At 42.5% G+C, this 26099-nt stretch overlaps 3 protein-coding genes across 5 annotated transcripts; 1 reads left to right on the top strand and 2 right to left on the bottom strand.

Annotated features, from left to right (window-relative positions):
* Positions 1-911: 911 nt before the first annotated feature.
* On the bottom strand, positions 912-11329 carry tdrd5 (tudor domain containing 5). Of its 2 annotated transcripts, none has more exons than XM_068589846.1 (18): positions 11074-11329; positions 10200-10443; positions 9844-10052; positions 9436-9709; positions 9120-9286; positions 8888-8971; positions 8678-8734; positions 8259-8421; positions 7893-8050; positions 7505-7710; positions 6882-7091; positions 6717-6783; positions 5371-5571; positions 5139-5246; positions 3768-3833; positions 3364-3543; positions 2707-2890; positions 912-1085 (listed from the first exon to the last, which is right to left on the bottom strand). In XM_068589846.1, exons 2-18 carry the CDS (start codon positions 10441-10443, stop codon positions 982-984), a joined length of 2682 nt encoding a protein of 893 aa, XP_068445947.1. In that variant the 5' UTR covers positions 11074-11329; the 3' UTR covers positions 912-981. The 2 variants fall into 2 exon arrangements, with proteins under 2 accessions (XP_068445947.1, XP_068445946.1); XM_068589845.1 differs by lacking the exon at positions 11074-11329 and adding an exon at positions 10725-10913.
* Positions 11085-16118, top strand: nphs2 (NPHS2 stomatin family member, podocin). Of its 2 annotated transcripts, XM_068589849.1 has the most exons (9): positions 11085-11205; positions 12606-12739; positions 12831-13148; positions 13360-13463; positions 13699-13771; positions 13939-14021; positions 14657-14916; positions 15154-15226; positions 15434-16118. In XM_068589849.1, the coding sequence occupies exons 3-9, from the start codon at positions 12845-12847 to the stop codon at positions 15650-15652; spliced, it is 1116 nt and encodes a 371-aa protein (XP_068445950.1). In that variant the 5' UTR covers positions 11085-11205; positions 12606-12739; positions 12831-12844; the 3' UTR covers positions 15653-16118. The 2 variants fall into 2 exon arrangements, with proteins under 2 accessions (XP_068445950.1, XP_068445949.1); XM_068589848.1 differs by lacking the exon at positions 12606-12739 and having other exon boundaries at positions 11138-11205; positions 12778-13148.
* Positions 15750-25414, bottom strand: axdnd1 (axonemal dynein light chain domain containing 1). Its single transcript, XM_068589844.1, has 27 exons — positions 25196-25414; positions 24420-24577; positions 24244-24347; positions 23794-23887; positions 23156-23241; positions 23023-23079; positions 22750-22858; positions 22381-22502; positions 21993-22133; positions 21708-21812; positions 21501-21621; positions 21165-21266; positions 20861-21027; positions 20605-20674; positions 20097-20331; positions 19536-19752; positions 19120-19213; positions 18829-19019; positions 18501-18591; positions 18074-18217; positions 17731-17799; positions 17392-17433; positions 16989-17090; positions 16766-16857; positions 16378-16517; positions 16139-16285; positions 15750-16052 (listed from the first exon to the last, which is right to left on the bottom strand). Exons 1-26 carry the CDS (start codon positions 25257-25259, stop codon positions 16170-16172), a joined length of 3033 nt encoding a protein of 1010 aa, XP_068445945.1. The 5' UTR covers positions 25260-25414; the 3' UTR covers positions 15750-16052; positions 16139-16169.
* Between the last annotated feature and the right edge of the window lie 685 nt (positions 25415-26099).

Here is a 26099-nt window from a genome sequence, read left to right as displayed (position 1 = left end):
TCTGTTTACTGGTGTTAGTGTTGTGTGTGTGAGATTATGTGGACTGCTGTTGTAGGTCTGCTTAAAAACCCAGTGTGTGCAAAAATTAGATATGTTTCGAAAAAGAAGACGGGTGTGAAGTATGTATAATATCTGTCTGTAAATGCAGGTTATGCAGTGGGACTGTACAGAACATGTGTGTGTGTGTACACAGTATGTAGGCTAATGCTCGTCACTGGTTTGCTGCGTTACTCTCGTTAGGAGTCTCTTTAGAAAGCTGATTGGCTGAGCCAGTAAAGGTCAGGGAGCCCAGCAGGAAGCCGACTCATGATGCAGGACGCCACATCCTGCCTCCTTTCTGTTAACGCAGCTCCAGCCTCTGCATATGTTTCAGAAGAATATGATTGTTTTACATTAGGAAAGCAGAGTCACATTCAGGGAAACAGATTTGCCAAAAACAAGTAAAGTTTGAGGGACTCGTGATGGAAGAGGCAAAGCATGTTAGTCAAGAATTACCATTTGTTTTGACACAAGTAAAACTAAAATATTCTATCAAATAAGATTTATTTCTTCAAAATAAATGTACATTTGTCATGACTTGTAACTTTTTTCAGAACGGCTATATTAGTAAATATATAAAGAGTAAACCGTTTAACACATCAAACATCTGGATGGCTTCTGAGAATGTGATGAAACGCGTCACATAAAAGAAAGATTTTTTTTTTTTTAAACAAAACATTCACAAGCGTTTTCACATTTAAAAAAGAACAGCCATCCATTTCCTGTAATTCTTGTCTTCTGGGAGACAGCGAACGCGCTACAATGACTCAATTACCAAACTAAAACATAGCTTAACATACACTTAAACTCATCTCGAGTAGATTAAAACAACGTCTTTCATCACTTTTTACAAGTCAGAATTATTTCAAAACTGGATTAGCAAAGTGTCTCACAATATGTTGTGAGTACTTGTGTTTATTGAGGAATAAATGTTCCTTTGACTCATTCGTGCGGTTGGGTCGGATGGAGGAGGCCCGACCTTCTGCCACTGAACAGAGGAAACAGGATGCCAGAGTTCTGCAGGTGGACCGGAGACACTGCTACACCTGGACAACAGAATGACACAAACAATGAATAGCAACAACAAAAACACACAACTATTACTAATAGAGTAGTTTAGTACATATACTCCACAAACAAGTCTTTATCAACAAAATATCAAAGTGAGCTCACGATACTGAATGAACCTGCTCACTAAACGCATCAGTAGCTTGAAGAAATGGAGCTCCTTGTAGGTGAAAGAGAGCCAAGTTGTGTTTTTTTTGGGCTAAATATGAACTCCTGGACTGAAGACTGAAGCAACACTGACAATATGTTCAACTACTGTCGTACAAACAACTTTGAGCGGTGATGCGAGCGCTTAGCTCAGCAAAATAATGTGAACAAACTCAGTGACGCGGAGAAATTTGTGATTTCCCTCCACAACACATTCACCGCGAGTTAAATTAAGTTAGTTTTTTATTCTTGCGTCACATCGAAACATCCATTGTGCGACCAACCGTTGTCCCTGTCGCACAACCGCTCACAGGTACCATAATACAAATAAATTAGGAAATAAAAACCCATCTTTCTTTCTGAGGAGCAGATCAACAAGAGATGCAAGAGAAGAGACGAGTGCAGACTTAGCATTTGCGAGCGGTTCTCAATTTTGAGTCGAGTTTCTGAAATGTCAAAGCCAGCAAACAAGTCTCATCAGGTCACGCTGGGAAACAAAAGAATTTCTACCGACTTTCTACCAATATTGCGTACAGATCGTGCCATCTGTGTGCAGTCACACACACTCCAACACCATATCGTCTCATCTGTCATGTACTAATTCTGGTTTCTATCGTGTGTATTTATCTGTGTTTGTGCAGCGTCGTGAAGCATTTGTAATGCTACAGTGCAGAAAAGCGATTCGGAGATAAATCTGCCTTGGCCCACTTGGTTTTGCTTTTTTATTTTCTTCCCAACGCTGTGCGAGCACAGGCCCGGTGCAGCAGCAGTGTATCGATATCAGGACAAATGCAATGCAATGAAAGCAGCTTGTTGGGTCAAATAGCTCTGGTAACAGGTCTAATTGAATCAGTGTCAGGTTCTCTGCGCAGGTACATCCACCACTGCAAGCAGCAGGATGGAAATCAATACGTCCTCTCTGGAACTGTGGACACAGTCTAATTTCATTGAGGGCTTCTCCCCCCCCTCTCTCTTCCTGTGTACATGCGCAGGTTAATGAAGGTCATTTTTTAATACGATTAAAAAAAAATGAGCGTGGGCGCAATAGAGAGGACGAGCCTTTGTGTGTGTGTGTGTATTAGCCTTTTGTTCCACAGTATTATCTCGCCAAAATCCTGAGGAAACAGTAATTAAAAATGATAAAAACGTTATGCGATAAGGTGTAAGACTAAAATATGTATATGTGTTTTACAATGTAAAGCATTTTGCTTAACTTAACACTTCAGAATGATTTCCTTCTATAATCTAGGGCCGGACAGGAAGTGGTGCTTTTTTTTATGTCATGAACAATAATGATGAGAAAAATGTTGCCATTCAAGAACTAATTTACATAAGAAAATCCTATTTGCTAAAATAGCTTCACACTTAATCAGATACTCAGTTCAGCTCATGTTGGCACTTGAGTGCATATTATTCACTTTTCATAATAAGTAAAGATGGATGTATATGTACCTTGAGCGTAGTCGTGAATGTGGCCCAGATCCGGGGTGTGGAGGCTCAGGGTCCTCACGATGGGAGGAGGCCTGTCCGGCCAGGGGGCAGCGACGCTGTGCTGCTGTTGCTCCTCTTTTGGGGTCAGGCAGCCGGACCTGGAGGTGATGCCGGATGGAGTTGGTGGAGGAGTCAGGCTCAGTGTCTGAGAAGAAAGTTTCTTTAATGGACAGCAACTTTTGAACACTTTAATTTAACTCATCACCTGGTGCATTACTTTTATACACACTTACTTATTGTGCAAAACTTTTATACACATGTTTACTTATTGTGCAAAACTTTTATACACTTATTTTATTTTGTTTTCCATCTATATATTTAATATTCTTCTTACTTTTTAATTTGGGGTTATTACTGTTTATTTATATTACTTGATCTTTATCTTCATTTACTGTGAGCAGTGCTGGTGCTAATCCTGTAATTTCCCTACTGAGGGACTAATAAAGGATTATTTGATCTAAAAGTCATTAAACAACTTTCACTTTTGTTTTTAAGTGCTTTACAAAAACAACATGCATAAATCTGCAGTGATTTTGCATCCATAAAACCAACTGCAGGCCATCAGGGCTAAAAGACTCTGACATCCCAGGACAGTGAATGTTTCTGGTATCTTCTCACCTGGAGATCAGCTTCACATTGAGCGAGTGTCGTCTGGGTCAGGATCAGGTCTGGAGGGGCGAGAGGACTCGGGTTCAGACAGGCCCGGCTGGAGGGAGGAGATCTGTCGGCCCATTCCAGTTCACTGTAGCTGAAGGTCCGATCATCGTGCAGAGCAGTGAATGCGTTGACGTCCAAACCCTGAACAGACCGAGATAAACAATAATTTAGTACCGTTAAACACCATCTTCCTCCATTTTATTCCCATGTGCCCTCTGTTGGGTGATTGCAGTGGGATAAGCAGGTCGGTTAACACAATCAACGCAACAACAAGATGGTTAAGTGTCAGACAGACACTGAGAGCAGCTTTTGGAAACACAAGGACTGAAGGCAGCGGTGGTCTGGACACCGTCAGGTGGTCTTACCTGGGCATTCGGGCTGAAACCATTGTCCTCCATGAACTCCAGGTCGGGCAGCTCTTCGTCTTCAACCTGAGACGTCAAGACAGTTCGTGATTTCGATCATTTCGATTTTCGATCATTTCGACAGTTCGATCATTTATTGCTATGGATTTATGACTAAATTAACTTAAATATTGTTCAAACAATTGCCGGGTTTTCTGAAATTGCTGACTCCATTCCTATCTGAGGAAATGCATATTACAATTAAATTAAAGTACTATTTAGACCTTAATTTACTGTAATACATAAATATAGATATATAATTTGTTTCCCTTATTTGAATTGTGTCTTTTTATGAAGGTAAAAAAACACTATAGGTAAACTAGAAGGATAACATTTAAAATTTGAGTGGTTCAAATTATGTAAATCAAATCAACGTTGCCGTATTCAGTTTCTTTCCTTGATATTTTAATCATTTTATTTTTTAATTAACATGCAAATTAATTGACCAAGAACCAGAATAACTGTGTTTTGCAGTCACTGAAACTGTAAAATGTCCTTTCCTATACGTTCAGTTTACAACCATCCGCTCATTAACATAAGAGGAACACAATCTAGTGATCCAATATCCGACTGCCCACCGATTGGCTGCCATTTTATTTATTGGCCAACAACAAGCTGTGACCTTCTCAACAGTGTGACTATACATTAACATTCAGCAAGAGGATGTGTGTGTTTGATGTTAATGCGTGTATGGCTGGTAGGATAAGAGCTATGGACAGCGAGGAATAAAAGCTTTACAGCAACATTAAAAGAATTAGTGAGGAAAAAAAAACAAGTGAGAGGAGGAGGGAGAGAAGAGACAAAGAGAGTGCACGCATAGAGACGACACAATTGAGACATAAAGCTGCAAATCCACCGCAAATAATCCAAGTAAACTATTGTTTACTTTGGCTGAACTGCAACTTCAAACATTTTTTACATCCAACAGCAAAAGCTAACTGTGTTTGCGTGTGTGGGCGTGTTTTACCTGTCATGTGGGGACATAAATCTGATTTCATAGTCACACCGTGGGGACCAGCCTTCCTTACGCAAGTCCCCATTAGATAAATCACTACATTTTATGGAGACATCTTGGTTTAAGGTAAGGGGACGATTAGATGTAGCTTTATGGTACGCTATGCTACGAGGGGCACGAGGAGCAGCTGCGTCTCTGTGAAACCATTTCTGGTTAAAAGTCCAATAAATCCTGGAGTAAGTTGACAGGAAATGAATGTAAAACAATGTAATGTCATTAAAATACGACGTGTGTGTGTGTGTGTGTGTGTGTGTGTGTGTGTGTGTGTGTGTGTGTGTGTGTGTGTGTGTGTGTGTGTGTGTGTGTGTGTGTCATACCTTCAGTGACTGTTCGAGAATGTTTTCCTGCTTCGGTGAAACGTCTTCTACTTCTGGCAGGTCGACCATTCCCTCTCCCAGGTACAGACTCACTGGGCCGACAAACAGCTGAAGAAAAACGAAGGAAATGCAGAGCGCGACACTTTTAGACATGTGCACGTACATATCTACTAGCAAAGGCAAGTATTCATCACGATCATAGTGGAAATAAGTGCGTTTGTGCACGGCTTACCGCTGCAGCAGCCGCGCGCCTGCAGGCCGTCCCGTGACCCTGGCTCAGCAGGACCGTGTGGATGTAGAGGTCCTGATCAGTGTTTGTGTCACACAGGTAGAGCTGAAGCACATCCCCAGTGTAACAGTCCAAAGCGCCCACCAGGGTGCGATCGGAGCACAGCTTCTGGAAAGAAGCCCCGGCCTCAGCGGTCCAGATGTCCTGCAAGAGGGAAACCAGAAAACTCAGAAAAATTCCATGGGACTGAACATCCTGTCTGCAGCGTGACACTTTAATTCATTCATTACTTAGTATTTGTATGTTTAAAAAAATCCTCCTCGGGATGAATAATGTATCCATCTATTTTGCGCTTGTGTGACGGAGATACAATACACTGGCATTTCTTATTTTCAATGCATTACATCTTATTTTTGTTTATAATTCAACGATCCAGTCGAGTGTGTGTGACTTTTATCTTGAAAAGTTAAACCCGTTTCCTGCGGAAATTGCGTTTTACCTCTTCTGCGCCTCCGAGGCTTCCGTAGTGCCGTTTGACCTTCACAAAAGTTGTTTACCGTTGAAGGCAAGTTGCAGGGAAAAGGATGTCGCACTATTTTGTTATATTCTTTTAAAAATGTAACCGGTAATGGTCGCTAACACCATCACGGTGTCCAGCTGTTGTGTCATTAGTTTAGATGGTAAAAGTTTGTGTTTTGTGGCCGTTTCATTTGTACTATCTACATCCGGCCGCCTTGTCATAAATGTTCCTTGTGTACGTCTGTTTTGCGTGTTTAGGAAGCCGATGTGCAGAGACAGACCAGAAGGTAATGTATGTGTGTTATTGTCTTCTGCAGGTATGTTTTATTTTGTTTATAGTTTGCTTGTTGAGTCTATTTATTTTGTCCACTTGGAGTCGCTGTTTCCCCCTTTTTGTCAAGATTCATTTAATGTTGATTATTCATTGTTGTTATAATTTAGATTTAAGGTATTTTACCTTCACAAAAGTTATATACCATTGAAGGAAGCTGATGTGCAGAGACAGATCAGAAGTATTTGTGTTACTGTCTTCTGCAGAATAAACGAATGCTGGAAAAATTCATCTGAGTTGAGCGCTTCAACGGCCTGAACACATCCGTTACACTTGTAATACTTGTGGAACTGTTGGAAATGGTCACACAAAATACTCAACACTACTGTAAATAAATGACCCTTCAAATAGTATATGCTATAAATATGAATTCAACAGTCTCTCTGGTGCCAAAACAGGATGGATGACAGATACAAATCACCACTGTGGTACTAACGAGAAGACAGAGCTGGCCTTTTTTTGCAAGAGACCTCACATATTAGCATATTGTTAGACTTACGTTGGTGGGTTTAATTCCAGCGAGCGACGACGGAACCGCTTGTGCCGGAAGAACCGAATAACAAGACCTGAGGAGACAGATGTACAGATCTGCATTGGCTGAACAGATAAGTAGTGGCAGAACTCGTCGGATGGTTTAAGTGCTTAAATGTTGAGATGTCCCTACTTGAGGAACGTGAGGTTGGCGCTCTCCACCACGATCATGTCGCCAAAGTCAACGTAGTACACCTCGACCTCGGCGGGGCTGATGATCTGATGGATCACCACCCGGTAGAACCACATGCCTTTGGGTGACACACAGCAGACTTGACCCGGTCGGAGAAACCGCTCAGGCAGGCGGTAACGCTCTGACACCTTCGGAGAGGTGTAGCATCGTCTGGAGGAACAGAGGAAGAGAGAGAAAAAGACGTTATTGGTTTTATAGAAGCATCAGGAAGCTTGACATGTAAAATGTTGCTTAAATTGAGTGTTAAATATTATATTCAGCTTGTTTTTCCTTGTGTTTATTGATGTCATGCCTCCAGAGAAACTACATTTAGGGGGACTTCTTTTCAAAGTTGTTCACATGTATGTATTATTAACTCATGTTGATTAATCTGAATTACTATTCTGCATCTCGTTATGCTGAAACCCACACTGATATTTTACCTGCTCATCAGATATATGGGTCGACATAGTGAGATTGATGAATATACTGCAATTCCAAAGGGGAGCCATCATTGAGCAATAAGAAGAGGAATGTGTTAGTAAATGATCATTTCACTGAGCTGCCACGAGCGTGTACACCACCTCATCTCAATCATCATGTCCTCCATGGCGCGGGCCTCCTCGCTCTCGCTGAAGCGGACGTAGAAATGTCCGGGCGACTCCACGTGCTCCACCAAGACTTCTATCAGCTCGCGAGCGCCGCGCCGCGTCGGCGGTTTGAGGCGCTGGCTCTGCAGGGCGTCCAGCGGCACCGCGGTGCTGCAGTGCACCTGGATGGCAGGATATATCTGAGACAACGGGGGGGGGGGGACAGATAACACATGAAGGGAGAGTGGTGAGCGGCACACGGCAGGAATCGACAGCGTCTACTTGCGCGGATTACTTGACAGATTATTTGTTTAGGTCTCCCTTTTGAGGATTGTTGTTCAGCCGAGTCATGTGAAATATAGTGATTGATGTATTGCCGAACCAATTCATTCGTCTTGACATTGTTAGTGGTCTGTAGCTCATCATCCTCGTCTGTTGTACTGCCGTCATCGTCTCCTTCCAGTCGGCCTTCCCAAGAAGACTCCTCGCAGCCGACGTAGTAGCCCCGATTCTCACCGTCACACTCCGTAAACTTTGATTCTACGAAAACAAAGAAAAATACATTTCCCGCTTAGTTGAAAGCCATTGTTCCACAAGTAAGCTTCATTACATGAGAAGTGTTAACATAACTGTGTCCTTACGAGACACTGGGAGCGTCCACACACTATATTTTCCAACTAGCTTTATTCCATTTCTTGTGAAGTAATCAAGGTGATGTCGGTGACTGGTTTCTCGAACACATACACACCTGATTGTGTGTCGTCACTGTCCTGTTTGTCCATGACTATCCAGTGTTGCCCACTTTGCCTCGGTTCAGGTTTCAGGTGGAAGGTATCGCTCATGGCACCGACCAGCTCGGTGACACTGACGAAGCCGCTTTGTTTGAGCGGGAATTCCTCATCGAAAAGCCTCTGATGAGAAAAAAAACATCTTTCATTTTTACCTGAAGTGAAGAACAGCTTTGTCTCCTGCTCACTTGTAGGAGTAAGTGCTTCAAAAAAGAAAGAAAGAAAACCAAAACAGTGAACCCAATGCTTTTTATGTAGCTTGATCATGTTAGACTTAATCCAGTTCCTCTCATGAATGAGATCTGAAGCTCCAAACCACATGAACCATTTGTCTTAAACTCTCACGTGACAAAATGATGATGAATCATTTATTATTTACCTTGTACTCTGCAGGCAGATCGTGCACCGACAATCCAGCGCTGGTCAGACCTACAACCTGCAGCGTCGTGAACATATGAATTACAAGAACCTCGGTTCTGGTGACGTTTGGAAAACAACATAATTCGAGCCAAGGAAGCGAAGCATGTCAGAAGCATTCAGTTGGTCGTGACACTTAGCAATCTGCTTAGAAACCAACAGTAATTCTGACCTGTCGCAGCTTGTCCTTCAGCTTCGGACTAATGGTGCCGGCGACTCCATTCTCCAGGATTTGCTGGCGGAGCTCCACTTCCAGCTGACATAGAATTCAAGTAGGAAGACCAAAGATTGATTGATTATCCATCCATCCATCCATCCATCCATCCATCCAATAGCTGTGTGTGGTCTCATTTTAATTTAATGTCTCATTGTTCTAACAAGGTGCAGGTACTACGTGTTCTTACCTCAAGGACACGTTTCTGAAAGAGCTGACCGTCCAGACATTGCTCTGGCTTCGCTTCCTGGTTCTTCTCAACGACCTGTGGCTGGTTACCAGTTGCGGGCTCTTCATGGACAGAGCCCAAAGGAGGCTCAGCGGCCGGCTGGTTCAAAGGACTTTCCTTCTTCGGGACTTCGGTTGGAGCAAACCACAAAAGAAAATAAAGGTAAATAGCTATCCAATCTCAACAAAGCTCAAGTTAACACTCACACGTGACACTGGTATGGATTGCTTTTAGGGATAACTTCTAGCAAGATGTTCAAAATGTGTGAATGCATCACCTATGATTGTTGTTGGTGTCTGAGTTCTGGTGTCTGGCATTTTGGACTTAAAGGTTCCAGTCCTTGGTAAGGCGGTTAGTCTGGGCGACGGCTTGTGCTGTCCACATTCCTTCAAGGTCAGAACTGATCCCAGCCTGCCCTGTTGAATAAGGACTAAGTCCGCCAACGCCTCCAGCATCTCCCCAGTGGAGTAGAAGCCGTAGTTGTGGACAAGCAGCGGGTGGCCGAAGTAGCGAAGGAAGCTGGACTCCAGGTCCGACAACCTGAGTGACCCCTGGGAGAGCGGTCGCATCGTCACAAAGAACCATTCTGCAGTGCCAGAGCTAAACGCTTCGGTTTCAACGATTAACTTATAGAAAACTACTTCTCTGATTTAGTAGGCTGTGCAAAACCTTCACAGTCTCCTACCTGGGAGAGTAATATGCGGAGCTGTGCCCTGAGCAGGGCCGGCACAGGCGGAGGAGCGTGACTTCTTCTGGGAAGGACCACAGCAGGGGACCGCTGACGGTAGCGAGGTGAGAAGTAGCTGACGCCTCTTTTTCTCACGATCTTCTTGGTAGGCGTGCGTTGATTAGCTACCAACTCCTCAATCTTTCGGGTGGAATCGTCGCCAACAGCTGCGATTGCGGACATGTTAAAAAAGGGTGACAGCGTTAAGTAGAGGAATTGTGTTTGTTGGAGAGGTTTGAGAGGACTTGCATGCATTAAAAACACACTGCTAAATGGAAACCGTACTAAAATAACAATACAAAAAATGACATTACCCTTTAAAACTGTGCTGCCGTCTTCCCTGAAGTTAACAGACACCACGTCAGGCATCTCGTTCACCATATCCATGATGTGTCTGTAGCCCAGGAATTTCAGGGGCATGGGATGCCCCAACATGGCGATATAGTCTCTCTTGAGCTGATCGGGGTCCAAGCCCATCTTTGAGGAGATGAGCAAGGAACGAACATCTTTCTTCAGCTTTGCCAAGACCTCGTCCGGGTTTATCCTGCTGGTCGACATCTGGGGAAGACAGCAAGACGACAGATGGAACAAAGCATGACAACACTGCACAACCTGAAATGCACAGTCCTCAATGCTAAAATAAGGAGTATTACTTGCTTTGAGTGAGTTTTAACTTCTATTAACATTTTATAAACACAAAACTATATGGTCAAAACGCTGAGACTCATAAGTATATATTGATTTTTTTTAAAGATGACATCAGAAAATGTGTGCAGTTGATCTCATGGCGATTAATTGAACCTCTTCGGCCATCTTTAAGCGTTACCATACATACTTACAACTGTCATTGCAGGTCCAATAAACCTTCTTTTGGGTAATGTTAACGCACTACACCGTGAAAACGAGGAACAACAAGTGTGTTCAGCTCCATTTTGCTTCGCAGACTCACACCACACAATGCACACAACTCAATTGTTGAATAGCAAACGACAACGTTAGCGTCCAACGTGCAGGACTCTCCTCTGGGATTGAGCATGAAATCCAGTATCCCGGATGCAGCTGCTGAACGTTTTTGAAATGTTTTTTTAAATTTTTTTTTTACATTTATTAACGTAAATTAGTGTTATTGAGCCACCAGAACTGGCCTATCTCGCTCAAATTGTGAAAAAAATATTGCGGACACCTTACCTCAAATTGTTCCTGACTCACTCTGCACACCTGCTGCTAAGAGACCTCCGAGTCCGTTGAGAGAGACACGCATGAGTCAAAAATACGAGAAAAAACAACAACAAAAGGGACCGCGGGATTTGTAGTCAACAAGTGAGTTATAAATCCAAGACCTTACTCACAAATTAGCGTGCAATACATCAAAACACAAAAGACGTAATTGGTTATAGTTCAATTAAAATTACCACGCGAACTCTTGCAGTCACGTGACCGCGTCGAGACCACGTGGGCGTGGCGCACAGATCGTTTGTTGCAGCAGCAACGATGAGTAACGTTAGTTTAATGAAAAGAAAACAACCACACAACTCGTGCACATTGACTTACTTTCTTCATCAGCACGGTACAACTAGTATTAGAGCTCGATGATACGGCTAAAAATATAATTTATTAGGCTTTACAAATAGATATTTAAAAAAAAACACACAAATGCAGTTTTTTTGTTTGCACAGAAGAAGCAGCAGCGCCCCCTGCTGTTTGGAAAGAGAAGTGAAGAAACACTCAGAACATTATTAGCTCTACCCAGGTGTCCAATCCAGGTGTTGACCAGGTCCCACTAACTCCTTTTATCTATTTTATTCCGTCAATTTGTCAGGGGCACATTCAAATAGTTTAATATTATGATATTTATTATTGTGGCCACTCGGTGGAGAGAGGTATAAATGACGAGCTGTGATTTGCGTGCAATGTTCAGATTAATTAAGGATCTATGAGGGAGGATACCGTGTTGCTTCCTGTAAAAACAGAGAAAACCCCACATCAGCTCTTGGGAAAGAAGAGGCCTTAGTCTGCACATTCCCACTGTGACTCCCTCAGCAACGATGACGCAATTTGTCCCGGCAATTACCTCTGAATGGCTTTGGCTTCACAAGGAACGGCGCACAACCCAACAAATGCACCCAGTGACACAAATATTTAGAGGTTTTCAACACAATTAGTGTGCCTGTTTTATATTTACATGGCATTCACTCGAGTAGCTGGCTTGCACCTTCACTAACTTTCCAGAGCAATGGTGTCAGTTATTTTAATGGTCCGTGTATACCGACAGTGTAGTAGAGTAGATATACTGAGAAATGTGAGGATACACTAAAACTACGATTATTTTAATTGATGATATTTCTGTGAATCAAAAGCTTCCAAGCTGTAACAGCTAAAGAAAACCAACAACTTGATACGGTTGTTTTTGTATTTTACCCTCGTGAGAACCTTTTAATGAAAATGAGCAAATAATCATCCTGATAAATTAAACTGAATATTGCTGAAAATAAACGTATCCATCAATGTCTGGATGTTTTGAGTTCATGTCTTTCTGAATGTGGGAGAATAGAGCAAGAGATTTGCTTGCAGATCAGGAGATGAGATAATAATTATTAGCGTATCGTGACATTTTCCAATATTATTATCTGTATATGTTTGGTTGACTGCTTTGACAACATCAAGCATACTAAATATCATGCTCACTAAAGTTCAGTGACCTGAAATTATTTGAAAAACAGAGCAGGTGGTGTGTGTCACTCCCACTGGTGTCCTACTCCCTCATCCGTGTCGTTGGTGTGATCACCACAGATGTAGAAAGCAGCACCACTGACTCCAGCTACAGACCTCCAGCCAGAGGAAGCAACTCACAGCAGTAAAAGTTCCTTTATTTCACCCAAATACATCCACTAGCCCGTTGAGCAGAAACATCCCAGCAGCCATCACTCCTATGCTCTTCGCTGCAGAGCCTCCGGTCAGAATGGAGAAGTCTTCCGGTGTGCAGCCCGGTCACCCATCGAGGTCGAGGAGAGAGAGAGAGAGCGGCGCCTCTGTGCCTCCCAGGAGTCACAGACAAAGGCCCCCGAAGGCCGGCCGGGTCCCTGGAGCATCTTCAGCGAGGAAGGAGAGGCTGCAGAAGGAGAAGCCGGAGACAAACGAGGGGAAAGTGGAGCAGGCGGAGACCGAAGGGAAGCTGAGGACCACCGTGGTGGACATAGACAGCGTGAGAGACAAGGAGGTGAAGGAGGACGTCGGGCTCCTGGAAGCAGCCGAGCAGGAGGAAGGTGAGTCAAAGCCTGAAGGTATAAATCTTCTCTTAAATATACAGTATTGTGGATTCAATAATGATTTTTCATCATTCTTCTTGGTATTGACAAATCATAACTCAAGTAAAAGTCTTGGGAAATCTTTCGAGCTTGAAAATGTCATTTTAATTATATTTAATCTGAGTATTTTGGGATTCTTCAAACAAAATGTGTATTTGGATCTCCGCAGGTCAGAAGCACAAGAACCTGGGAGTGTTTGAGTGGCTGCTGATGGTCTTCGTCTTCGCTCTGGTTCTCCTCATCCTCCCTCTTTCCATTTGGTTCTGTGTCAAAGTAGGAAATACACCACAGACCCAACAGCTTTACAGCACGACGATGGGCTATTTTAGAGTCAGCATCGTTATTTTATAGCCATGAATTTCATTTGCAATGCACTCATAGCCAACGTGACAAAACTGCCTCATACTTTCTGACTCCATTGTTATTGTATATAAAACACTGAGTCAGTGCAGCCATCGCTGTCTTCCATCACATGGACTTGACTGATGTCTGTCATTTGGATCGACAGATAGTGAGGGAGCATGAGAGAGCAGTGATCTTCAGACTGGGTCATCGACTGCGAGGAAGACCCAGAGGACCAGGTTGTCACCAAATACTGTTATTTGTTTTCATGCAACACGGTTGACTTGTCATTTCTGAGGATGTGTCAGTGTTGTTGATCACTGGTGGGTTGGCTGGCTTGTGATCATGCAGTTAAATCGTGTTGCGTTTGGACGACCCTCTCTATTACTAACCCTCCTCCCTGCAGGCCTTCTTTTCTACCTTCCACTCCTTGACGTGTGTCACAAGGTGGACATTCGACTGACAATGCTGAAGGTTCCTCCTCACACGGTACAGAACAATTCCCATTTTGTCACGATTTGTAGTTTTCTGTTTCCTGTTTTATTTTGTAGTCTTGTGTCTTGTGTGTCTCTGCACTTCCTGCCCTGGTGATTGTCTGGGATTGTGCGTCTACCTGGTTCCTGATTGTGTATTTCCTTCACCTGTGCTGCCCTCATTGTGTCCACTGTGTCTCGTTACCTCCTCTTGTAGTTAAACCCTGTTTGTCCCCTTGGTAGTTCGTACTGTTTGTTCCCTTGGGAGTAGTCTGTCGCTGTTAATGTTTTTTTGTTAAAATAAACTACTCTTTTTGTTGCATAGGCATTTTGCGCCTTAATCTCAGAGCTTCCCTTGACACATTTAGCTCCTTATGTGCAAAATCGTGCACAGTACACATGTACTTTGCTGTCTCTGAAATATTTCACAGTGCATGAAGCGATCAGACCCTTTTGTCCCTTTAATTTCATTAGCTACTTTCACTTATCTTCACATACGTTTGCAATAAAGCAGGATTCCAGCTTTGTCCATCTTTCTCAACCTTTTCGGATGATGAGTAAATGAAGTGCCCCCCCGCTGAAGTAATTAACTGGAGTGATGAGGGTTTCATTCCATTAGGCTGCTGACTTGTCATGCGTCTCTACACCCAGGTGGTGACAAAGGACTTGGTGAGGCCGGAGCTTAGTGCAGTGTGTTATTACCAGATAGAGAACGTGGCTTTGTGCAGCGCTGCTCTGTCCAGTCTGACCACCGTGCTGCAGACTCTGGTCCAGGCAGCGGTCAGAGACGTCCTCGCCCAGCACACATTCAGCCACATCCTGCTGAACAGGAGGAAGATCGGACAGCAGATACGAGCAGCCGTTGACTCCGTTGCTTGCCGCTGGGGCATCAAGGTGGAGAGAGCAGACATGTAAGACTGAAGATATTGTGTTAACCTTCCTTGGCAGCATCTTTCTCAATTGTGTGAGTTTCATTGGAAGACAAGACTTGAAATCACAAAATCCACCATGTGGGCTTCAGACAACAATGTATTTTTCCCTCTTAAAATCTTTGATTTATTTTTTTTCCCGCGCAAAAAAGGAATGTAGAGATTTGTAGCGTGCTGTGATGTTCCTGCTGACGAGGCTTGCGTTTGATTTCCTGCCAGAGACGAGCTCAGTTTTCCCAAGGAGTTACAGCAGAGTCTGTCTGCAGAGGCTGCAGCCAAGAGACGGCAGCAGGTCAGAGTCAGTGCACCAGCTCGTTATAACAGTTTCATCATGTTAACGCCTGCTTTTGAATATTATGTGTTGATGTTCGGTTTTGAAAAAGCTTTGGAAGATGGGTAGAAATACACAGAAAGACATCTACGTTCAGTCTTTTTGCATTCCTAGTCATATTTCTGTACAGAAAACACGTTTCCTAAAGCAGTCCTTCTATCCCACCAGGTAAAAGCAGCAGAAGGGGAGAGAGATGCCTGGGAGGGCTTCAGGGCTTCTCTCCGTCTCCTCCAGCCTGCTCTGGTCCTTCCACTCCCGCAAGATCTCCTGAGCGTGACCCCTGACCTCTCATCCCTGCCGCCCCCTCCTCCTCCTTCCCCCCTTGCTGTGGACGGAGAGGGTGTGGCGACGGAGGGGGAACCAGACACGGACTCACCGATGATGTGACTTGTTGTGACGTGAAAAGAGTGCGAACCATTCTCAGCTTGTGGTAGAGCTTCGGGAGAGTTAACTTGGTTTGTGTAACATGTTGACAATTTCCATGTAATGTGTGAAGGAACTTTATTATTTTTTTTGGAAGGAAACAAAAACTAATTTGCCTTTACTTGGAGTCAGACATATCACATGGTTAAACCACATCAAGCCATTATATAAATGATAACATCGTTATATTCATTCTCAGATAACAGACTAGCAGTATGGATATTGGACAACATCCTGATCATGGCAATATCTTTCTGTATTGTTTTTTACTTCCTATGTGTTACACCAATGTCTGGAACAGTACAGAAGTTCTAATACCTTCGATGGTTTTCCTTTACTGGTTTTGTGAATGTGATGGTCTGCCCTGTTACAACACAGAAAATACATGAAACACTAAAATGTATATCAAAAATAGTTGACCCAACATTCAATGGAGAGTTCCACACATACATATAAAGTTGTGACGCCTCCTGATGTCAGATCAGCGTTTCTTGGTCTTTTTGGTGCCGCTGGTTGGTTCCGCTTCAGCTTCAGTTTTCTTTGAAGTATCTGGAGTTGTTTCTGGTTGTGGGGAGAGTGGAGGGTCTTTCTTTCTCTCTGAAACCAAAACAATTGTACTCCATTACGCTTTTAATACTATAATGTCTGTCTCAGTTATAAGATTATGGAGTCTTTTGTTCAGGCGGTACCTTTATCACTGTCGGGCTGCAGACTGGTCCGACCCTGCAGTTGTCTCTCCAGATCCTGAATCGTCTCCAGCGCCGCTTGCAGGGCTTCCTCGGCCTTGTAGGCTCGCCGCTCGGCAGTCTGGACACTCAACTCTGAATCACTGAAACATCCATGGAGAGAACTATACCTGGATGTCTTCTGCACAGCCACAGGTCCACTCTCCATTCTGAACTAACACAAACTCAGCTAATATGTGGACATTTAAAACAACATAGCCCCCCAGTTATTTTAAATAGTAAAAGAAACTTATAGCCTAGCTTATAGCCAACGAGTGTTAAAAACAGTACATGCACAACCTGGATATCTATTACAAAAGTGTTCCACTTAACGTTAAGAGAGTTAACTTACTGCAGTTCCTGTTGCAATAAAGCTATTGTGGTCAGATCACTAAAAGCTTTACGGGCTGCATCTGTTGCTGGAGACACAACCAGCTCATCCGTCTGACAGACAGAGAGACAGACAAGGAGACAGACAGAGAGACAGACAGGGAGACAGACAGTTTCTTCAGCTCTATAAACGGTCAAAGGCACGACACTAACATTGGAAAAAGTGTGTGATTTCATTTTCTGACCCCAGTCAGGTGGACCCGACTCTCTCCCAGCGTTCTTTGTGTAATGGTTCCATCGTAGCTTATCAGCTTCACTACTGGGGTCTCAAGGTTCAATAGCTCCCCCTGCAGGACAACAAACACAACAACAACAACAACACTGTTATTTGTAGCAAGTGACTCTTGTTCATACTGTACCAAGAACTTGTGAAACAAGCTGTGTTCCTTTCAAAATATTTGTGAAATACACTGTATTTCTTAAGAGTTAAGATGTCTTCAATGTAATTCTACAAACTCTGAGATGCTCCAAAGCTCATGAACGTCAAAATGAACCATGATTGTGTAATTTTAATGTTCCTGATCAGATTTCTTTTGATGTTTTTTTTCACTACAATCTGAATAGACTTGATGGAAACTACATTACTACCTGATAAAGCTCTGGTTGTGTATCATGTCCTTCAGCAGCGCCCTGTGGAGAAACAAGAGCACCATCACTGCCCTCATCATGAGCATCATGGTTATTATTACATTGGTAACAGTTGTTGAAGGTCGTATCTCCAACAGTCTAATTTTGCCAAAACAGGATGTATGTTATACAAAAAAATGAAACCAAGCAGCGCCATCTGTAAAAAAAAAGTCTCAGTTAATGTCATTAATCAAACAACATAAGTTATTTATACTGTAGTCTAGGCCACATTTATTCAAAATATACATATATAGACAGGATGTTCTTTACTCGTACTCCACAGCTGTTAAAATGAATCACCTCACTTGGTTCTGCCTCATCTTTAGATTCACTATCTGCTTCAGGCTCTGCTGAAACCTCTTTGTTCACCTATAAACACACACAAAAACAAAAACACATTGTGTTCCACTTGCAATTTCCAGATCTCAAACTTTTGTGATGAAGTGGTCCCAATTGATTTGAGTAACTTGACTGAAGTAAAAAAAAAAGATACTTGATCAATGGCAATCTCTCCTCTGGAGTCTGTTTACTGTAGTATCAGTATCGCTTTCAAGTAATTTCTCCAATAATAAAGAGATAACTAAGTTAAAATATATTAATAAACCACAGCCACGATCAAAATTCAATTTAATTGACTCCTCACCAGAGTCTCCACGCTGTCCACTGGAGAGACCGGGACATCGGTGCTGGAGGCGGGGTCATCCTGCTGGACCGGCGGCTCTACAGGACCACCTGTCACTCCTAAGAGCAGGATTATACTGGTCTCCACCCAATCAGTGCTCTCTTTCTGAGGATGGACGAGACAACAGCACAGTCAGTACACGTTTAGGTTGTGTTTAGCGCATCTCCCTCTTGTCTGTAAAGCCAGTATGGCTTCCTCTCCTGGAGCTTTGTTTGAACACAAAGTATAAGACGCCAAGTCGTTCGGTCTCAAATTGAAATGTAGGTTTGGTGCGGATTTTACATTTTCTGTTGTACCTTAAGTAATGATTACTTGAGAAATGTATAAACATGTAGCCCTAATGTTACTATACTACTGTCATCTATTGAATTGTTTCTCATAATTTTACCTGCAGCTTTCTGCACTTATTCATCCCATCTTCACTCACAACTTCATGTGGGTACTGCAGAATCTGCTCTTCCATAATCCGTTTGCAAGAGCTGGAGGCAGAAACAAACATTCCCTGATTAGTAAATCCTAGAAAAAATTACCCTCTACTGATTATTCCAATCTTAGAGTAACTAAACATACTTAGCCATCATTTATTTTCTGTGTTTTTAGTTATACTGTAGTGTGAAAAGGTTATCACTGCCCTCTGATTCAGTTCAGTACTTACTGTACTGTAGATTTACATTTGTTAACAGCATCTGCATAACCGTATAAGTTGTGAAAACTACCTGCTGATGTGAATGGAAAATAAGTTGAGTTTCTCATCTAGCATCTTGGCATCCTCATCCAGTGTCTGTGGTGAGATGTTTGTAACGTAGCAGTGCTCTTGTTCCCGGTCGTGCTCGTCACGGTGCTCAGGCACCTTGATGAGCAGCAGATCCAACATCCAGCGGGTCTGTCCCATGTGAATAGAAGTGACCTGACAGGAGAGGAAACGCTCAGACTCAAGATCTTACTTTCTAGTAAACAAAGACACGTCGTCATTTAGGTTCTGTTGACTAAACCTGGTTGGTACTGACCTCCGCTCTGATTCTCTGATTCTCATCATCAGTGAAGTTGGACAGGCTGGTGAGGAACTCCTGCACTTTGTCTAACGCCCCTTCTGTCTCGGTACTGTTTGAACAAACAAACAAACACACGCAACAGGTAAAGAAGTATTTCAATTTCAGTATCAAATTGTATTTTTCTTTTTATGTGCTCAATAAAATGTTGTCTTTCAAAACTATTTTCCTCACCAGCAATAATACAATGTGTTTAAACAAAAGAGACTTAGCTTGTCAAAGGAACTACACATTTCCTTACCAATGATTCCTGAACACATGAAGAATACCATATTTGTTGTACCAAAGAAAATTGAAAAGTCTCCTTTTTTGGAGCAAATTGACAAATGGCCGCTCTGCCTTTTCATTACATCCATTGTTTAAAACAAACTTACAATAGGTCTGACTCATTTTTGTCCTTTTCCTTCTCTGTTGGCGTGCCAGAGACATTCTGAAAGATTTTTTCAGCCAAACTCTTCCAACTTTGCAGAGTGTTCTCCAGCTCCAGCCAGTCAGAAACAGGCATCATTTCCAGTTGATCAATCACTGCACCAAGCTTGGAAATCTGGGACTTCATCAACTCGAGCAGAGGCATCATCTGTCCGTGGATCTCTGAAACAGCACGGCTGGAATCAGTTTCAATACTTCCATATCTTAAGGACTGTATTCCACAATAATGCCCACTAAACCATAAAGAAAAAACAAGAGAGACAGATTTATGAAGATTGTGTGACTATAGCTTGTGCATGTGTCAGCAGCACACTGTGACATTCACCAAGGTCCTGGTTTGCGGCTGTCAGCAGTTCTGTTTGTTTACAGATCTCCATTTGGACTACACTCAAGCAAAAACTAAAGCAGTGCCAAGTGTATACTGTACTTACCCATCTGTAGGCCTCAAAAATCACCGTTTCTGGCTAATTTTTTAATTATTTAAAACTATGTCTACTAGCGCTCACCACTCTCTCCATTGACTTGGGTGTCCAGCTGTTTCAGGATCCCAGATAGGACCTCGTCCAGCTCTTCTAGGGCCTGTTGGCCTGCACAGGGTTCACCATCGAGTGAAACATGTCTTCTGAACAGCCCACGGCTTACATTCAGCCATCTTTTCAGGACCATATCAAGGTCTCTGAGTGTCTTCTGGCTGCAAAGCATCGTCTCACCTTGATAGCTGTCACACTGGAGGACCAATGTCTGCAGAGAAACACGGGGGACAACTTTGGGATAAGAAAATTAAACATGGCCGTTGACGAGACATACTGCATGACCCAAATTTCAACATAGCCACTTGATAATAAAAAAAAAAGGAAATTACTTTCAGGACAAAAATATATGCTTGCTTAAAAAACAAAGAAGCTTTTCCCAGTATAGGACATCAAGCCAAATTTGAAATACATGGACAGATAGAAATCATCAAGGACCACAACAAGAAAAACTTAGACAGAGGAAGAAAACATAATGTCTTACATTTGACCAGTCCTTCATATCATCATGACACTTTTCCAAAGAAGTGTTCTCATATTTTGGTTGAGGACAGCTTGAAAGAGAGTAAAAGCATGTTTGGCAAAATACACGCATAGATCAATCTCTTCTTCCTTAAATTGCTCTGAATTACTTTTATGATCATAGACAATATACTGGGCAGTTTTCTAGAATTTTTTTTAATTAACGGTAAATCATGAAACCCTACATAATCTCCCTGGGTATCTTATCTTATCCTTACTTGTTCTCCGTGGTGCAGAAGGAGAGCCACTTGGCGATGCCTTGCTGGATTGCACTGATCTCTTCACAGTGAGCCTGCTTAGCCTCCCTTCGCTCGGACATGAACGCGGTCAGCTGCGTTTTCCAGTGGTCAGTAAACTCCATGAGGGTAGTCAGGTCATCTGTGTCCTAAAGCAGGAAGGTCACTATCATAGTTAGAGTGTAATTGAAGCACCAGGAATATTTCCAGAAAGTCATCTGGGAAGTTTGGTGTTTTTACCGTGAGCAATACAGAAAGTGTTCAGAAATAGAAACTGCATTGTTACCTTCAAACTGAGGTAAAAGCTGCATTGCTCAGCTGTCTTGAACCAGCTCTGCGCGATGATATGAAGCTGATGGATCAGCTGCAGCTTCTTCAAACTGATCACCTGACCATCACAGATACATGTTATCCTTATAACCCAAAACTCACAGTGAGCAACAATGTTGGCCACAGCTATTTATCGAATAAAATAATCCATATTAATATTGTTCTCATTGCTTCTGATTGTCGTAGTAAAGTCAGTTAATCTATTATCTATTCAGCATAACAGCACATCAGAATCACAAACAACTGATCCATGATGCGAGTACAAAGAAAAACGACATCACAGCTCACACACCTTGAGGCCGAGGCAGAAGGTGAACTGGCTCCAGCAGTCTCTCTCCTCAGTCATCTGGACCAGTTGAGCCTTGAGGCGACTCCTCTGCAGCTCGTACAGTTCGTGGTAACCCTGCATCACACTGAGAAGAGCGCATGGACTATTTGAAAAGGAACATCTGGTCACATGTTGTACTACGTATTAATTCCTACTGTACGAGGAACTGACTCAGAACTGTTTTGAGTCTGCTCGAGTGCCTCGGCCAGCTGTTGGTGAGCACGCTGCGCCTGCTGGGAAACAAAGACATCGTGGTCTCTCATTTTGGACAGCTCCCTGTGAAGAGGATGCACACCCATGAACAACACACAGAAAGTTAGCAAACACGTTTCTCAAATGTACATATTTTAATGAATGCTCTTATTTAAATGTCTTGCATTCATTATTTACTCTTTGAACAGAATCGCTCTTTGAACGGGTTCCAGTGCTTAAACAGGACACACATGACCTACGTACATGTTGAGCCTCTGGATGGATGTCTTGATGCGGTGGATCTCCTCAGTAAGCCGGCGGTCCAGAGCTCGCTGTGCCACTACCTCAGTGTGCAGAGCCTTCAGTTGGCAGGGGATTCGCTCGAGCAGGGACTGGTAGCGCTGTCTGGACACACAAACACAAGAGCTGCTGTGAAAAAAAAGCTTCTTGGGGTCATTGCTGGAAAATATTTTCTGAAAATCTCTCAAACTATCCGTCAAAATATCTGTCAGAATTAAGTTGAGGTCACAAAAAAAGTGAATGCAGTTGCAGAATGATGGCTCATTTGATGAGTTCTTATCTACAAGGCTCATGCCATTCCCTCAAAAGTGTGTTACCATTGAAATGCCATCCTAGTGTCTTGGCTGCTAACCTGAGTTTGGCGAGCAGCTGTCCTCTCTCAGCACAGCCCACGCTGACCTGCCGAATCAGTTCATGGAACACAATGTTGTAGATGTTCTGCTCGACCTGCACCAGCTCCAGCAGACCCTCCATCTGTAAAACACGTCATTGCACTGTTTCTAATATGTACTAGAAGAGAAATCTCCATGCACATTTGTTTTTTCATACAATGCTTTTACACTATAACAGAGTGATTTCCAGTTGCACCCTCGGTTCCCTTCGCACTCCAAATCCAACTCAAAAAGCCTGATGTTGCACTAGTTTGTATTTTTCCTCTGTACATACAGCAAATGCAATACAGCACTAGTGTCAGCTGTAGAGGCACAAGGCAGATGTGTACCTGGGAGAGCTCTGTTAGCTCCTCAATCTGCTGATCCACTCCGGCCTTCTCCAACATGTCATCCATCATCCTCATCAGCTGGATCACTTCCAGTCTGCCACTGGGCCTCCTGGACACACAGAATACACACAAACACCCCTTAAGCTACAATGTACTCTTTACCTCCTACTATTAAGCTCTATCATTACTAATTTAGATGACAAAATCTGCAAGTGAAGTCCACTCAACTAAAATGTATCTGTATATGAGACAAATTCATATTCTTGAACTCACAACGAAGGGAAGACCCGCAGCTTCTGCTCATCGTCCTGCAGCTGCACTGTGAACGCACTGAGAGGAGAAGCAACATGAGCGGCTGTTTGAATTACAAAATGAAATGAGGATACACAGAAGAAAGCAGACTCACTCCTCGAAGAACTCAAGGCCCCGCAGCCCTTTGTTTTTCACAATGTGATATTCTTCCGGGATAAGACTTTCTGAGACACACAAGTTCTGAAAGACAGAGAGGCTGTGGTTATTACCTCACACTGTGAACTTATATACATATAGTATACATATATGGCAATACATGTGAATTTAAAATCAATGACATTACAGTAAATCTCAATATCTGTATGACTACTGTAAAACCTTCTACTACTCAATATAAGAACAACTATTTGACTGTCTCTCTTGACTTTTACTTTAATATTATTATTGTATTTTATTATCAGTGCAAGACAAAAGACCTTCCTTTTAGTAACAGAAAAAAAATCTAAACTTTTAACACTGATCTAAATGTACAGAAATACTGTAGTTAGAGTCTGCATTGTTTCCCTTTATGTGCTTCTATTTGTTTATCTTTTTCTCTTTTGGGTAACTGAACAAATAAGTACTGTAGTACTGCTTCAATGTTGGGTTGTACCACACATATCGCTCAGAAAAAACTATCAGGTAGATTATGATGTGTTTTTATTTATTTCGGCACATTCTAAGGCCTTACATATTTTTGTCATGAAGGGTTAAAATGCCAGAAAGTCAACCAGGTCACCTGACTCAGTTTACCTGTGTGTCTCCAATGCTACTTCTGTCAGTCAATGGTGGGAGGGGGGTCGTCTTCCCCTGGGTTACCATAGCATCACAGAGGAATGAAATATCCCTGTACATCATCCGACACAGAAGAGAAAAATGAAGAAAACAAGCACATCTAGTCTCTGAGGTTATCTGCAGATTGCAGAAAGAGAAAGTTAAGACCCTTTGAGACATCTAATGTTGCCCTGATTCGAGTGCAATAATATAATTATGAAATTACTGATAAGTAGTGTTATATATAAAACCATGCAGTATTTGTTTTAATTCTATCCTGCATTAGTGTCGAGAGTTAACGTGCATGTTGCAGTAATGATTGTAATACAGTCAATACAAGTAATGTTTATTGGATGACAAAACTCCACAGATGTTTGGATAAACTCCATGTTGCAACAACAACAACATTGTTTTGTTGGTCTAGCTGACCTGCCTGCTCCATTCAGGGACGTAGGTTGCTCCAGAAAGAATTTGTATTTCTTGCGTCCATGCTGGTGATGCCAGACTGCATCCGGCCGTCTGATCCCACAGTCCTGTACACACAGTCATTTTAGAAACTGCCACGCAGAAATACGCTTCTCGGGATTAATGGCGGTAGAACATACCTCGCAGTGTCGATGGTGTGCAGTGTGCCCCAGCGTGCTCCTGTTGCTGAGAGTGGAGGTAAGGCTGACCAGGAGTTCATCTGGGAGGATGTGGTTGTTGACAAAAGGAGGCCGTGTCTTCCTGCTCTCTGCAGGTACTTGGAAATTCAGTTCCATAACTGAGAAGAAAAAAAACTAATCAAACTCAAACAAATCAGTAAGTGTATAACTCACCTTGTTATGAGGGGATGCACATGTTATACTCTTTAAAATCACTTGAAGCATCCACATATCTTCCTATGAGGATGAACACAATTGTCGTGATGAATGAGATGAGGATGCATCATTGTGTTTGAAAGGGGACATAAATATATTGTTGTCTCGTTTCACATGGCATTTTCTGGTGTTTGTTCTTGCAATGTGTTTTCTGTCTGTTGTGCACTGTGAACCTTGTCTGTTGTTGTCTGCATGAGTCTGTTGTTGTTTATGGTGACAAATGAGTTTACCCACTAGGGATTAATAAAGCTATCTATCTATCTATCTATCTATCTATCTATCTATCTATCTATCTAGCTAGCTAGCTAGTTAGCTAGCTAGGTAGCTAGCTAGCTATCTATCTATCTAAATATATAATTTATCTTTAAGAAAGAGACAAATAGCTGTAATTATTATTGCAGAAGTTGGGGCTGTCGTAACTAGCTTCCTGTGGGGTAACTAATGATGTGCTAGCATTATAGCTAACAACATGCTAGCACCCCCCCACACCCCCCCCCCCCCCTTCCCCCCCGGTGTCGCACCTCTGGCGTCCAGCTCCGGCCTCGGTGAGCTCGCCGCTGAGTTGGCTCTCATGGACGCAGACATCCGGGACTCGCGGTGTTACGATGTTCCTGTGAGGTTTTTGGAAACCAAATTCCCAAACGTCGACGAAGTTATGTGGACGAGAAGATAGTTTTATTTGCCTAAAAAACCGAACCCGTTCTCTTCCGCTCTTCCCCAGGGTCCAACTTCCTGGTCGCGTTGCCATGGAAACAACCAACGCTTTCCACGGACACTGAAGTCTTTTTTAAATTTATTTATTCATCATAGCCTGAATATACATGTATTTAAGAAATAAAACAATATATCATTTTGTTTGATCAATTTATTAACGGATGTTTGTGTTTAGTTTGTGCTTCGTTCATGAACTGACTATAAAACGGGTCTCTCTTTGTGTGTTTTGTCATCAGTTCATAAACGGAGCACAACATAGACACACAATGATTAAATAATCATTCAAACATCCTAATCATGAAATCATAATTCATTTTCTTACCATCTTTAAATCCATTGTAAATTCAGAAAATGATTATTTGACTCATTTGTATTTTGTCTCTCTATGATGGAGCCTATCAACAGGTGTTAATATGCTAATTTATATCAAGATTAATATATTGCATCGTGATATTTAACGTTAGATTGTAGGTGGGCTAGATGTTTTTGTTTGTTTTGTTTGTTTTGCTAGCATACACACGTGCTGTATCCAACCTATACATCAAGGTTATCGACTTCAAGTCAAATCTCGCCTCCATACAAATTAAAATATGCCAGTTCTCTTATAACTATCTAAAACCCACGTGATGTTTAAATGTTATTCCTAAACATCAGTTATCCTGTATCGCTGCGACTCCCTCCCATGTGATTGGTCACAGCCCGCTCCACGCG

This window comes from Clinocottus analis, unplaced genomic scaffold (genome assembly GCF_023055335.1).
Source record: "Clinocottus analis isolate CAN_PGR_092001 unplaced genomic scaffold, fCliAna1.0.p SCAF_23, whole genome shotgun sequence".
NCBI classification, from domain to species: domain Eukaryota; kingdom Metazoa; phylum Chordata; class Actinopteri; order Perciformes; family Cottidae; genus Clinocottus; species Clinocottus analis.
This window is presented reverse-complemented; position numbering and strand designations above follow the sequence as displayed.

Coding starts and splice junctions, on each gene's coding strand:
- axdnd1 (XM_068589844.1), bottom strand. CDS start 25,259: ATGTCTGCGTCCATGAGAGCCAACTCAGCGGCGAGCTCACCGAGGCCG. Junction 23,080..23,155: donor GGCCTTGAGTTCTTCGAGGA/GTGAGTCTGCTT, acceptor TTCTCCTCTCAG/TGCGTTCACAGTGCAGCTGC. Junction 21,813..21,992: donor TCCATCCAGAGGCTCAACAT/GTACGTAGGTCA, acceptor TCCTCTTCACAG/GGAGCTGTCCAAAATGAGAG.
- tdrd5 (XM_068589845.1), bottom strand. Junction 8,972..9,119: donor TTCAGAAACGTGTCCTTGAG/GTAAGAACACGT, acceptor ATTCTATGTCAG/CTGGAAGTGGAGCTCCGCCA. Junction 3,544..3,767: donor GTTTCAGCCCGAATGCCCAG/GTAAGACCACCT, acceptor CGGTCTGTTCAG/GGTTTGGACGTCAACGCATT.
- nphs2 (XM_068589848.1), top strand. CDS start 12,815: ATGCTCTTCGCTGCAGAGCCTCCGGTCAGAATGGAGAAGTCTTCCGGT. Junction 13,464..13,698: donor CCATTTGGTTCTGTGTCAAA/GTAGGAAATACA, acceptor TTGGATCGACAG/ATAGTGAGGGAGCATGAGAG. Junction 13,772..13,938: donor AGGAAGACCCAGAGGACCAG/GTTGTCACCAAA, acceptor TCCTCCCTGCAG/GCCTTCTTTTCTACCTTCCA.